The sequence below is a fragment of the Heterocephalus glaber genome, unplaced genomic scaffold (assembly GCF_053883595.1).
Source record: "Heterocephalus glaber isolate CG9 unplaced genomic scaffold, H.glaber_assembly_v1.0 deba00000281, whole genome shotgun sequence".
NCBI lineage: Eukaryota > Metazoa > Chordata > Mammalia > Rodentia > Bathyergidae > Heterocephalus > Heterocephalus glaber.
The window spans coordinates 16,995,146-17,008,964 of record NW_028258139.1 but is presented as its reverse complement, the minus strand read 5'-3'; the positions used below and the strand labels follow the sequence as shown (position 1 = coordinate 17,008,964).

Genomic DNA, 13,819 nt, shown 5'->3' with positions numbered 1-13,819 from the left:
CATTATGTGTTAAGTGTATCTACTAAGAGCATGTGTGTGCTCAAGCTACCAGGTGCCAAGCCTTTTCCTGGCACGAACTCACTAGGTGTTCATATGCTCTGCAAAATAGGGATTGCTGTGCCACTTTAGAGCTGTAGAGAAGGAGAAATGAGGCAGAAGGAGGCCACATAACCGGCCCAACATCCACAAGGAGGAAGGGGTGGGGGCTGGAGACCTGTCCTGGTGCCACTGTCCCTGCACTGTGCTTTGACCACACAAATCTCTTCTAGGAAGCAACGTGCAGGAACACATCCACAGGGACGTGAAGAGTTCATGGTAAGCAAGTCCTATTCGCATTGTTATAACAAAGCAGCCCCTGGGAGGCAGGACAGAAGAAATGCTGGTGTATGGGCCTGAGGGTCAGATAAGACACATTTGCTATGAAAATGCAGAGCCCTCTGGGCAGCAGAGCCTCCTCTGGGTTGACCACACGGCTGTGGTTCTGGGTGGAGACAGGGGCCAGGCGAGGTCAACATCAAACAGGCCTGCATCCAGCTGTGCAGAACAGGGAGCCTGGTTTTCTCTTCAGAGAAATATATAACTTGAAAATTGAGTAATTAAAAAAAAGGATGGTTTTATATAAATTAAAAATTAAGTAATGAAAAATAAATGGTGTTTTTTAGTTTCTCATCATTTTCAGTAATTTTCTAATAAAATTTCCCAGCACACAGTCAGAATTAAGTAACCTGATGGTGATTTCTAAGTGGTGACCAGAAGCAAAACAAATTTTCCCAGGAAGAACTTCCAGTGACCTCCAGGCACAGGGCAGGGCTGAGACCCAGTGGCTTCTCGAGGCTGATGTGGTCCCAAGTGCCAAGCCACAGTCACGGACGTGGCACCCCAAACCCACCACGGAGGCTACCAACTCCTCCCAGACGCTAGGTCCTTCTGGGTAGAAGGATGGCTGGGTGGGTCACCATGGTCACACACAGGTTCCCATGAGTGTATCTGCGGTGCCTGTGTGTGAGGGGGTGTGTTGTGTGTGGTGAGATGTGTGTGGGTGTATGGTGTGCTGCGGTGTATGTATGTGGGGTCTGTGTGGGGTGTGTATACGTGGGGTGTGTGGGCTGAGTGTATGTGTGCATAGTGGTGTGTGTCTGAAGCATGGGTGTGAGGACTATGTATAGTATACATCTGAGGTATGTGTGGATGTGAGGTGTCTGTGGTGTGTGTGCCTCATGTGTACGAGGATTTTGTGTGGGTTTGAAGAATATGTTGTGGAGGTGTGTGGAGCCATGGGTGTGAGGTGTGTCTGTGCAGTGTGAGTGCCCCGAATTGACCGTGGAGTCTCCCCATGAGCTGGGCAGAGAGCCGGCCGGGGGACACTGGGACAGGCTGTATGGTCAGCAGGGTGTGGTCATGGGGGAAGATACCACTAGCTGTGCTGTGGCCTCTTTGATGACTTTATGCAACTCATTTTCAGAGGGAGCCAGTGCCTAAGACTCCCAAGAGCAGACGTGCCAGCATCCAGGCGGAAAGCCTGTCCTGGGCGCGGGCACAGTGTCCTCAGGGGAACAGTGGCTACAGTGGCTGGTGAGTGGTCACAACTTCAGCTGAGAGAAGACTCCCAGCTGCCCTGACCTCCAGCTAGGGAAAGCTCAGCCACAAAGCTCAGCCTCAACTCTGCCTCCTGCATAGGGGGATGGTTACACTTTGCTGCTGAGCACTGTACACACCCCCAGGGTCTCCGCTCTGAGAGCAGGCAGTCTTGACCACCCTCCTTCTTGGTGCAGGCAGTTGAGGCAGCTGCTGGGTGCCAGCACAAGTGCCCTCTGTGATATCTCCTGAGAGGCTACTCCAGCATCCCCACCTGCCTGACCATGCACTTGGTTACATGGCTACTTCATCTGCTTCAAAGCACTTAGCCACTGCATGAAATCAGCTTGCCCATTATGGGATTAGTTTTGTCATCTGTCTCCTCTCCTGAGCAGGATGACAGAGAGAGGCCTTGCTCAGCACAGTGATCCCTGTGCCTCAGAAGGATCCCCAAAAGGGAATAGGGTTCAGTAAATGTGCATTAAAAAATAACCCCCAGGCATATGGAAAGAGTCCTTTAACGATCCACTGTTGAGAGATAACATCTATAAAGGTCTATTTAGTCCATTTCCAATTATCTGCTTTGTGTTATTTAATGAAAATGAAAATATTTTGGCTTCAAACAGAAAACCATACAAATGATTTTTTTTTCAGTACTGGGGCTAGAACTCAGGGCCTTCCCACTAAGCTATATCCCTAGGGCGTTTTTAAAAATGTTAAGCGGAGGGCCAGTGGTGCAATGGAAAATGCGTCTGACTATAGATGAAGCAAAACATGTTTTGAGGCAGGGTCACACTCAGTCACTGAGCTGCCCAGGCTAGGCTCAAACTTGCAATCTTCCTGCCTCAGCCTCTCAGAGTGCTGCGATTTCAGGCTTGGAATGTGAGAGCAGATTCCTTGAGAAGGCTAAGTGTCCTAGCTGCTGGCCACAGGACGAAGCCAGGGCCAGCCCCCAGTAAGCACCAGGTCCCATGGATCCCATGGCCTGCTTACCCTCTATCATGAGCAAACAAGTCTGAGAGGAGTGCCTAACCCCACACTGCAGAGACAAAGCCTCAGGGGAGAAAGTTAATGCCAGCATCACACACTGATCAGCAGGCACACCTGGGCTTTACACGCTCACATCTTTCCAGTGAGAAAGTCACACGTGTGTGACAATCAGTGGTGAGTGCCAAGTGACCCTAGTGTAGCTATGTCTTAGGTGGCTGGCTAGATGGCTGAAACTCTAACAGGGCTCTTGGCAGAAGGCTGCGGGAAGGTTTCCAAGTCCTGAAAAGCAGAAGGATAGGTGCAGTCCTACTGTCCCAGGTGAACAGTAAAATGAGAGACCGACTCTCCTCACAGCAATGAAGACTCTCTCCCCACCCACTCATGGTCATATTTCAAGTAGAGCATCCAAGGGCCAAAACTCTTATTGGAACAGGAATGCAATGAACTATGACACATTATGGGAACAGAGAGAGAGAGAGCAAGAGAGAGAAGCACCCATGTGCCTTGAGATGTACAGTATTACAGAAGCGTAAGAGAGGCCTCTTTTCCTCCTAATCCAGACCCACATCTGAACCAGAGTCTAGCAGCTGAAAGCCAGGGTCCATGTTCCAAGCAAGTGTCCCTCAGTGGGGGCAGTGGGGCGAGGACCACCACAGCCTGTCCCCAAAATAGAAGTAGGTGGAGGCCTCCTCAGCTGTGGCCAGCTCGAATTCCACAGGCCCACTTACAGTGACCCGATAAGCTATATAAAGGTTGTTTTGTGACCACGATTCAGTCTAGGGTGGAGGAGTTCTTAATTACAGAGCCTGTCCACAGCCTCCACCCCACACGCTGCAGAAAGCTGAGGCTGAGATTTGCTCCCCTGGGAATCTCAGAGAAGCAGGAGTTCTTATGATGGTGAGCAGGCGCTTCCCTGGATGTACACAAGGCCAAGGGACACCACAGCCCCACCATAGAGGACCTCAGATGAGTTTTCTGGAGAGGTCTTAGAGGGCTCTGATGCCTGAAATGTAGCTTCAATAACACTGGTCACTGTCCTTGTCCTTGTTGCCATGGTTATTCCACTCCTAAGTTTGCATGTTTTTCATTGGTAAAATGGGACAAAGACTTCAAGTATGGTTAGCGTCATTCAACAGGAAGACAGTGACCATGGCATATAAACCAGGCCTGTGGAAGGCCCAGAGTAGGGCTCAACAGTTCCACATCCAAGGGGATTCCAGAAGCACACTGAGGGCCCTTACTCTACTCCCTGCTGCACGGTAGCCTCTCTGCTCTCAAAGCCATGGACCACAAGGGAGGGAGGACCAGAGCACTTTGCCAGAGGACTGAGATGACACTTGACTGAAACTGGGACTTGAAGGTGTTTCCTAAGTAACACAACCAGCCAGTGAGAGCTCAGGACCTGAGGTCAAATGCAGCAAAGTCAAACTGTCCACTTTGCCACTCTGCTTCCACTATATGTGGGGTAGAGAGGATGTTTGTTTTTAAGTGGGAAAACAAAAAAATCAGGAAAATTGGGTAACATGTTAAAAATCATACAAGGAATAAGTCTAATGGCCAAGCACTGGAAACTCTACATCCATTGTTCTTACGTGACCAACCCAATCCCTTCAAAACTTACCAAATGCAGCAGCCAAGATTTCCCCTCCAAGGCATAACATCCAAAGGGAAATGTGAATGAGCCACATATGCAATGCTAAATTTTCTAATGGGCACATTAAAAATTGTAAAAAGAAATAAGATAAATTTATTTTACTAATTTATTATATTCAACCCAATTTCCTGGAATATTACCAACTCAATGTATAATCAATATAAAATTCATGAGATGTATTACTTTTTATATTAAATCCACAAAAACCTGTGTGTACATCACCCTTGCAGTGATTCTCAGTTTGGAGCCCCCCATCCCATGCAGGGCTCACATGTTGGACAGCAGAGGCCTAGAGCATCCGGATGCCACATATGAAATGTCCACGTGGACACCTCCCTCATGGGTGGGTGGGACGAGGATGGAGTGAGACACTGTACCACAAAACTCTGGGATAGCAGCAACCCCCCCTAGACCTACTCACCTGGAGCAGAGTTGGTTTGACAGGGTAATATCTTTTTCGAGTCTATTCCACCCAGTCTACTTTTCTGAGACCTGCACCAACCTTCAAAACCGAACCATTTCTCTCCGATCACGAAAATCTGGACGAGTTAAGTATTTCAATCATTGTACGTACTTTCAGCTTTGCATTTGGCATGTGTGAGGAAAGACTATGCATACATACATCCAATGCACACAACACAACAGCAAGCACAGAATTCAATGTCAGGACACTGCCCTTGGTTTCCTTTAAACTATTAGAAAACTCCTAAATGCCAGGTATCATAAGGAACAGACTTTGTCCTGGTGAAGCTTATTCTGTAAGTGTGGAGGCAGGCACTATTACACACATAAACTAATACTTACATACAATGCAGACAGCAGCCACTGTCCACATCCCAGTGTAACTGTCCACCGCTGTCCTCAAGTGGACAAGAGCTTCTCAGGGACAAAGAAAATGGCAAGCAGCTCCATCCCTCCATCCTGGGCCTCTGGGGTGGGGCCCAACATGGAGGAACCAGTCACTGTGTGGCTGATGAATGAAGGAATGAACTCACTGAATTTAATGAATGTTTACTACAACATGTGGTTGTTAAATACACTGATTGAATGGAATAAAGTGAATGTAAAGGTGACTACAATATGCAATGGTTGAATGAATGAATGAATGAAATGGGTTGCACTGAATGATTATTACATAAAATAACACCCTATTGTACTCTGTGGTTTTCCAGATCAGCCATAGGAAGAAGCCTGTATTCAGAATAGCTCTTATTCCAATCAGCTGCAATCTCCTTCACAGCCATCTTCAGGGATTTCTGGTGTTTGAATTCTGGGACGCTCCTTGATTTAATCTAGCCAGATGTTTCCAATATGTCACTGTTAGTGCTTTTATTTTGTTTTGCTTCATTTCTAATTAAAGTGATTGTAAGGGGATTTCGCTTCGTTTTCCACCAGAATAGACAGACCCTCTTCATTTCCCAGCTGTATTTACAAAAGTGGATTCCCCTCAGGCAACTGAGCATTCACTTAAATCCTGCTTCTATTTAGGCATTTGGAGAATCCATAAGGATTTTCAAGTTTTCCTTGAGGTTAGCAAGATGGACATGTGTTTTTCGGGGCTGGTTGGCATCTGTTTCCCTTTCTCTTAACAACAGTTCCCTGGTTTTCCTTTGTGTAGCAAAGCCCTTCCCTTCAAGGAAGAGGGATGCTAACTATCTCCACTCCCAAATGCTAAACAATATCATATGGCTTTGGCCCTAAAGATCCCACCTATTTCCACTATGAGTCTAGGAGAAGTCACATGACCTACGTTCAACCAATGACTGCACTTCAGGCCTGCCCTTGGGTCTGCAGGCCCACAGAGCACTAAGGGCCACTGAAGGTATCTTGTCTGTGCTCTCACCTCTTCTCTCCCCTCAGTCCTGGTCCCAGCCCAAGAGCCCACTTGTTATTTTCCATGGACAATCTCACTTATTCTCTGGTCAGAGGATTCCCTGAGTCTGTCTAGCGAAGTAGAGACTTGGCACCCACATCTGCTGAAGCACATTACCATCCGGGCAGAAGCCTAGTCATGGAGGGTGTAGAACATGGCCTGGTTTCATCTTTGAAACATCAGGACCTCTGTCTTTCAATCATGTGTGAAAATAAATTTGCTGATTTAAGCCAGTTAGAGTGGGGTTTTCCAGGACCAGTCCTCTCAGCACTGTCCCTGACACAGAGCTGAGTTTGGCTATGGTGACACCTGGTATCTGGTGACACAGCAGGAGGAGGCCAGTATGTGAGGCTGGAGGCTGGATTCTGCTCCCTGTCCCGAGTTTGTAATGAGTGACGCATTAAGTCACTTATGTTAAGTCCATGCTCGATGCCTTGCTCATATGTTAGAGTGCAGGTTAGCTTCACTTAGCCTTCTGGGTAACAACTTTCTCATCTGTAAAATGAGCCTGGTAATCAATGCTGATCTCTCCTAATATCCAGTTCCCGGAATTTCTCTAGCTCTCTTGTCAAGGGACAACATGTTCTTTTCCCTGCTGTCCTGTTGGCATTCCATTCTCTGCCCAGCTCTGACCATGCCATGTCAACAACATCTCTACCATGGAGCCCAGGAGCTTCTTTATTGTGAGGGGTGATCAGACAAGCCCAGTGATATCCACTCCCACGAGCCCAGCCACACAGGTGTACTATCCTTCACTGACTGTGTTATGGCATCCCTGAGCCCCACGCCACCTCTTCCTTCTCCAGCCCATGCACCTCATGGACAACCAGAGCACATGGCCTTCAAGCAACCCAAAGAGATGTCGTGTTGTGGTAAAGAAGCCAGGAGTTTCTGTTTCTGCTGGGCTTCAGCTGCAAGCCAGACACACCCCGGCTGAGACAAGCAAGCTGCTGCCCCTGCCAGCCCCTTCCTGCACTGCCCCCGTCCCTAAGGCCATTTTACCCCTGATGAGGTGAGCACCAGGCTTGCCAGCCAGGGCTTGCTCCATGCCCTGCAGTAGTCAGCAAGGTAGGCTGTGACTCTGCTCCCACCCCTACCAGCCTCCAAGAATAGCCCCATTGGGCCTGGTCACCCAGCACCCATTTTGACCCGTGGATAAAAAGTCACCCAGTGAAGTAGGCAAGGGCAGAAACCGGAGACAGTCTGGACCAGGAGAAAGCCACTCCAGCCTCCTGTCCTGGGGAGGTGGCTGTCCTCACAGTGACCCTCTGGGACACTGCAGGTCAGGCTTCTGGGCCAGCCATCAGCTCTCTGCCTGCCTCCTGCCCAGCACCCCCAACCTTGCCCCAGATTCAGGCACAAGGAACAGATTTCAGACAAGCAAGTTACCCCAGAGGTCGGCAGGTCCACAGAGCTCTGCCACCCTGCACAGCTGCTCTGCATCTGTTTGCTGGCCTGATTGTTCCTGGAATCCCCTTTGGAGCCATCGTGTGCCAGACACCCCAGGGAGGACTTTGCAAGCACTAACTCCAACTGCCCAGCATCCTCATCTCAGACAGGGAGATGGCACTCTGAGACCTCAGGCTCCTCACACATGGCGTGGGGACTCAGAATCCTGGCTTCAATCCCGAGCCCCTTTCTTTGCCCCTCACATCTGTCCCCAGCGGAGCAAGACTGCAGCTGGGCTGCTGGACGCGCACATCACTAGGTCCCTGGCGATTCTGGCCCAGGAAGGGCAGACTTCCCTGCACCCGCTGGCCCCCTGCTCCTGCCCAGGGGCCCCTCCTCCCTTGGCCCTGCTGCCTCCCGCAGGAAGCCCCCCCAGGACTCCAGGGCCACTCACTCTCGCACAGCCGGCGTCGCAGCTTGCCACGGATCTTGTCGATGGCGTTGAAGTCCGACACGTGGAAGATGTGGGCCGACTTGGGCTCCGAGGCGATCTCCTCCAGCTCCTCCTTCAGCGCCGCGCCCACGCCCACGGCGAAGACGCGGATGCCCGCCCCATGAGCGGCCACGGCGGCGTCCAGCACCAGGTCCTGGCTGCGGCCGTCAGTCAGCAAGATGGCCACCTGCTTGAAGGCGCGGTTTCCTGGCCGGCCGCCGGCCTGCGGGGAGAAGCTGCGGCCCGTGATGTAGCGCAGAGCGTCGCCGGTGTTGGTGTTGCCACCGTGGTACGGGATGCGCCCGGCCGCTGCCTTCACCTCCTGGCGCGAGCTGAAGCGGCCCAGCTCGAAGGCCGTGGTGGGCGCGTCGCTGTAGCGCACAACGCCCACTCGCGTGTGGTCCGGGCCCACCTCGAATGTGTCCACCAAGTTGGCCACCCACTGCCGCACCTTCTCAAAGTCCCCCTTGCCCACGCTGGAGGAGGTGTCCAGGAGGAAAAGCAGGTCATAGTGCACACTCTTGCAGCCTGCAGGAGGGGCCAGAGAAAGGTGACAGAGGGCAAATGGGTGGTGGAAAGGGCTTGTCTTTGAGCCCCAAAGGCCTGGCTACGGCAGCCCCAAAGACCTGCCTCAAAGCCCGACCAGCACTGGCCTAGGAAACGTTAGGAAAGAGGCTTTCTCAGGTCTGCACCTCAGCTTCCTGATCTGTGCAAAGGTCCTGAGCCTTCCCCAGGGCTAGAGAGGTTCCTCTCAAGCTGCAGGATGCTCCTTCAAGTGCTTCACACCTTGGGATGCCACTGTGCATCCATCTCTTCACTTTAACTTTGCTTAAAAAATAATCGCTTTCTTATTATTATTTGAACCTGCTGCAAAGAATGCATGCCCATTTTGAATAAGTGTTTGATCAGAAACTATCCGAAGTGCTCATGGGCCATCTACACAGAGACAAGTGCTGTGAGCACATGGTGTCTGTCCTTGCCACATTTGATTTCCCTACAGCCGCCGATGGGAACAGAGCTGTGGCCAGCTCAGTGGGGAGATGAGCCTTTGCCCGAACCTGGCAGTGTGCCAGATGCCGCTTTCCAGAGCCACAGTGCTGGCTCCATGGCTGCAGAGGCCACTGCATGGACAAACGCAGCGAAGCTCAGCCCACACTGTCTTGCTGGATATTGAAGTATTTTACAGTATTCCCCCATTAGAAGTCATATAAAATACAGTACTCATGTATTTTAAATGTAAATTTATGCAAGTTCTCTAATGTGTTATGAACATATACTTGTGTTCTTATAACTACAGATTTTATATGAAGTATGCGGCGCCTTTGAATAAGCAAAAGAAGGGAGCATATGCTTTCTCCCATCCACACAGCAGCCCTGTGCAGGGCTTATTCACCCATTTTATAGATCGCATAGGAAAGAGTGTTCTAAACTCCCGAGTGCTATCACAGGAGCAGGACAGGAAGGCATCTGTCTGCTCCCCAAGCCTCACTCTGAGAGGCTGAGGCAGGAGGCCCGCAGGTCTGAGCCCAGCCTGGGTAACTTAGTGACTTAGCGAGACTCTGTCTCAAAAAATAAAAAAGGCTGAGATATAGCTCAGTACAAACACCTGGATTCATTCCCTGGTACTGGAAAAAAAGTGGCTATGGCATTTGTTAACCCATTCTCTGGGCCTGGAACTTTTCCTCCATCAATTCCACATTTAGTAATCTACCCCAAGAAAATTAGAAAACAATTATTCATATAAATGATATCACAGTGGCATGACCAAGAAAATTATAGAAACAACCTACACCACCACTCATATAGGATGACAACTAACAAACCACTGTGCAATTGATTCCTACAGTGCAATGCTAGGCAGTCACAGCAGAGCTAGGAGAGCTGGGAAGGAATCCACATGCTTTCCAATACAGTGTCGGGAGTGAAAAGGTATTTACAAAATGTGTACAGTAGGACAGAATTTCTGGAAAGAAAACCTGTGCTCTGAGTGTGTGTGTGTGTGTGTGTGTGTGTGTGTACAGCTGTGTTGTACAGACACCCTGTAGAAAGAAGTTGTGCTTACTCCTGGCAAACAAAATTAGGAATGAATTTTATTATTTCATATTTTCAGCTTTTATATTTGCAATCAAAAAGGTTCAAACCCAGAAAAGATATAGAGCTGTATGTATTTACACACACACACATATACACCCCTTCCCTGTCTGACCTGAGTCAATGCCACTTTGAATATTCCACCCCAACCTCTCCCTGCAGTTTTCAAAATCCAAGCTACAACAGGTTATGGCGGCCTCTGAGTTAATTCAGGTCCAAGCAGGACTGTCTTGGGCATGGTTAGAGTTTCTGGGGTGTGTTTGCTCAGATGTGTGGGCTCAGGGATAAGTCCTAGGAGCTTTCTCTTTGACATAAAGGTCATCCTTTTGTCTCTGGGACAATGACATCACAGCCTGTCCAGGATAATTGTGCTGAAGGCCAGGCAGGCCCAGCCTGTGGACTCTAATCCTACAGCAAATTTATTTTAGGGCTGCAGGAGGTCCACTTGGTCAGGAGCCTCACCAGGGCCCTGGGAGCTCTGGGCACATGTTCCCTGGAGCAGGGGGACAGCCAGGGTTGTGGGCATGTGGCAGGTAAGTGACGGGCTGAAGAATGCTGTGACTGGAGTCTGGGCCCTGCTACAGGCAAGGGTCCTGCACTCCTGGCAGGTGTCTGCTTCCCTGGGCCACCCTGCTGCACCCTGGGATGATGGCATAGAGGGCTAATCCAGGAGCTTTGCCCTTTGAGCCAACTGTGCAGCTATGGTTGACTTCATGAACAGAGACACCCGTCCCTCCTGAGGAAAGCTGGGTGTCCATAGTTGTTACGTCATTTCCTCTAGTCAGGCTCGGAGAGGCTCAGCATGGCACCGTGTGTGAGGGCATTCTACATAATCCATAAGGAATAAGGGAATCTTTGCTTTTTGAGACCCAGGGAACAAGCTTTAGTGCATCACTTTCCATTCTGGCTGTCTTGGCTTCTGGGTTCGCAGATCTCTACCTCAGTCCTCTGCTGCAAGATGAGGATAGCATTTTATGCCCTGGATCAAAGGACAGACACTGTCTGCACCCTGGAGAGCATCCTCACACACCGGAGGACCCCACCTGCCACCTCTGTGCTGGGTGCTGTGGCCTCATGTTCCCGCCTCCCCTTCACGCCTCAGCACTGACTGCTGCCGCTCCCATGGCAGGGACCCCAGACAGGACAGCAAAGCCATCCTGTCCCAGCACAGCCCCGCTTCCCCTGCCTTCCCATCCCCAGCAAGCATTCCCTGTCCCTGGTGGACCCCATAGGCAAGTTCCCCTCGTGTCCTGGAGCCTCTCTGGATGGCCCCAAACGTGTCCATCCCCAAAAACGTGCCTGAAGCCTTCACAGGGCAGAGCAATACAGCAGGGCCCCAAGCCCTGCCTGAGGCCCAGCCCCCAAACTCCTGACTGAGGGAGAAGTGGCCAGAGCAGCCGCGTCCTCCACCCTCCCTCTACCCTTCCCACACCCAGTTGAAAGCACACATGATCGTAAACCACACACTTCCACACTCCCTCAAAGTCACACACACACTCGCACACTTACATTCTCACAGCCTCCCATGCACAATCAGTCTCTCACTCTCACACACTCACACTCACACGGTCGCACGCTCTCGCACACATTATCACACTCACGTGACCACACACTCTCGTACTGACATCCTTTCATACACTATCACACTCACACACAGCTCCCGGCTCAGCAGGTTCTTACACACTCCCGGGTAGAGGGGCGGGCGGCACACACACACTTGTGGGGTAACTGACACACGCACATCCAGTCAGCCTTGAGCCGCCTTGTGGCCCACTCCCACACCTACCCTGACAGACACACGGACCCGCACATGGCCAGCTCAGCCCCAGCGAGAGTGCAGCCTGCGATGCTCACCTGCCCGCTGGGCCTGGCAGCTGCCGTCCTGACTCCACAGCAGCAGTATCCAGAGGAGGCAGGCTGCAGTGCTCCATCGGGGGCCCACCATGGCTCCCTTGCTCTTGGAGACGAGCACGTCTTGGCCAGGAAGAGACCCTGCTGGGGTCTAGTGGAGCATCTCCTGTGTGAAGAACACATCCTTAGAGAAGAACTCTTGAGCTTCCTCTTCAAAGCAGGAAGGAAACCTCATCCCATACCCAGCCTCTTGGCCACTCTTGACTCCTGGCTGCCACACTGCAAGCAGCCAATAATGTGACCAACCAGTGAGCAAAGCTAAGCGTTCCCACTCTGTTATGACTTAGATCTAAAATGTCACCCAAAGTCTCATGAGTCCAGAAGTGATACCTAGGAAGGTGAATGGATCAAGGGGCTGATAGCTGAACGTGTGGTTAGGAGGCGGCCCCAGAGGAGGAAGTAGGTCACTGCGGTTATGGCATGACTTTGGAAGGCATATCCCTCCCTAGACCCTTCCTCTCCACCTCTTTCCCTTTCTTTCTGCTTCCATGATGCCATGAATTGAGCAGCTGTTCCCTGCTAGGCCCGTCCACCATGATATTTCTGACTCGGAGCCAGTAGACCATGGGCCTCTGAAATCATAAGCCAAGATAACCCTCTTCTCCTTTAAGTTACAGGTGTCAGATATTTTGTCCCAGCGACCAGAAAGGTGACAAACACACTACCCACCATCTCTGTCCACCCAGTGCATTTGGGGGATGTGCCAGCTTATGGTAAGACATGGGCTTGCAGGGAAGAGAGGGGGTGGTCTCCTGCGGGAGGACCCCACAACTGCTGCTGCCTGATCCCTTCAGAGCACACAGCTCACAGACCACCCTTCCTGATACGGTTTATATCTACATGTGCTCCCAAAGCCCCAGGTACTCATAGGTGGGGCTTTTGGAAAGTGACTGGATTATGGGCCATTATTGCTAATGTTAGGAGGCAGGGCCTGGTCAGAAGAGGCGGCTCATGGGAGGCATGACATCCTCTCTCAATTCTCTCTGCTTCCTGGCTGCCACATGAGGAGCAGCTTTCCTTCATCAGAGTCTCCCACCATGCCACTTCTGCCTGGACCCAGTCAACTGCGAAAAGACTGAAACTTCTAAAATGTGAGCCACAATAAACCTTTCCTCCTTTAAGCTTCTGGTGTCAGGTATTGAGTCTCGGCAATGAGGAAGGTGACTAAGACACCCCCAAACCTCGACCTCACGCCTCTCCCCACTGGCCTAGCAGGTGGCATTTGGGGGCTGTAGATTTTTGAGCCATTTCCCACTGATATCAAGTCTGTAACAGTCCTTGCTGTGTGGGACATTTTGCCTCTGGCTGAAATCCACAGTTCTCTGGTGGTGCTCAACTTGGATGCTGCTCTTCCAGAAAGCTTTTCCCAGGCACCTCCCTTTCGGCCTGGACAAGAAGGCCCCCTCAGCTGCTCCTGGTGAACCCTACGGGGGTCTTCAAATAGCAGCAGGCTGTTGTTCATCCATTTGCCTACTGTCTGCCCCAATAAACAGCAGATCACAGGGACTCATGGCAGGCTGAAAACTCAGCGTGGAGTAGAGCCTCCACACATGCTGAGCCAATATCTATGAATGAAAAGATAAGACAAAGAATTGTTCAAGGGGCCCACACCTCAGTGTTTGCAATGAGAGGGAGGTTATTTCAAAGGCACAGGGCATCCAAGTTAGTCTGGTTCACATAATAAGTGAATACTTTTTTTTAAAGATTTCAATAAACAGAAAAATATTAAGCCAGTGACAAGTGAATAAGTTGAGGGCAAACTTATTTACTCAGTCTTTGTTTGCAAAGTACCCATGTGAGGCCAGTATTTATAATGATCAGTGGGGCAACTACAGTGGACCAG

The 13,819-nt window shown here is 50.7% G+C and overlaps 1 protein-coding gene across 2 annotated transcripts in view; it reads right to left on the bottom strand.

Annotated features, from left to right (window-relative positions):
- Positions 1-13,819, bottom strand: part of Col22a1 (collagen type XXII alpha 1 chain) — a 254,572-nt gene that overhangs the window by 219,918 nt on the left and 20,835 nt on the right. For both annotated transcript variants that reach the window (XM_021251585.2, XM_087187298.1), the window contains exons 2-3: positions 11,920-12,082; positions 7,936-8,502 (exon numbers count right to left, since the gene is read on the bottom strand). In XM_021251585.2, the coding sequence (XP_021107244.2) occupies positions 7,936-8,502; positions 11,920-12,010 (658 nt within the window). In that variant the 5' untranslated portion in view covers positions 12,011-12,082. The remainder of the gene's footprint in view (positions 1-7,935; positions 8,503-11,919; positions 12,083-13,819) is intronic.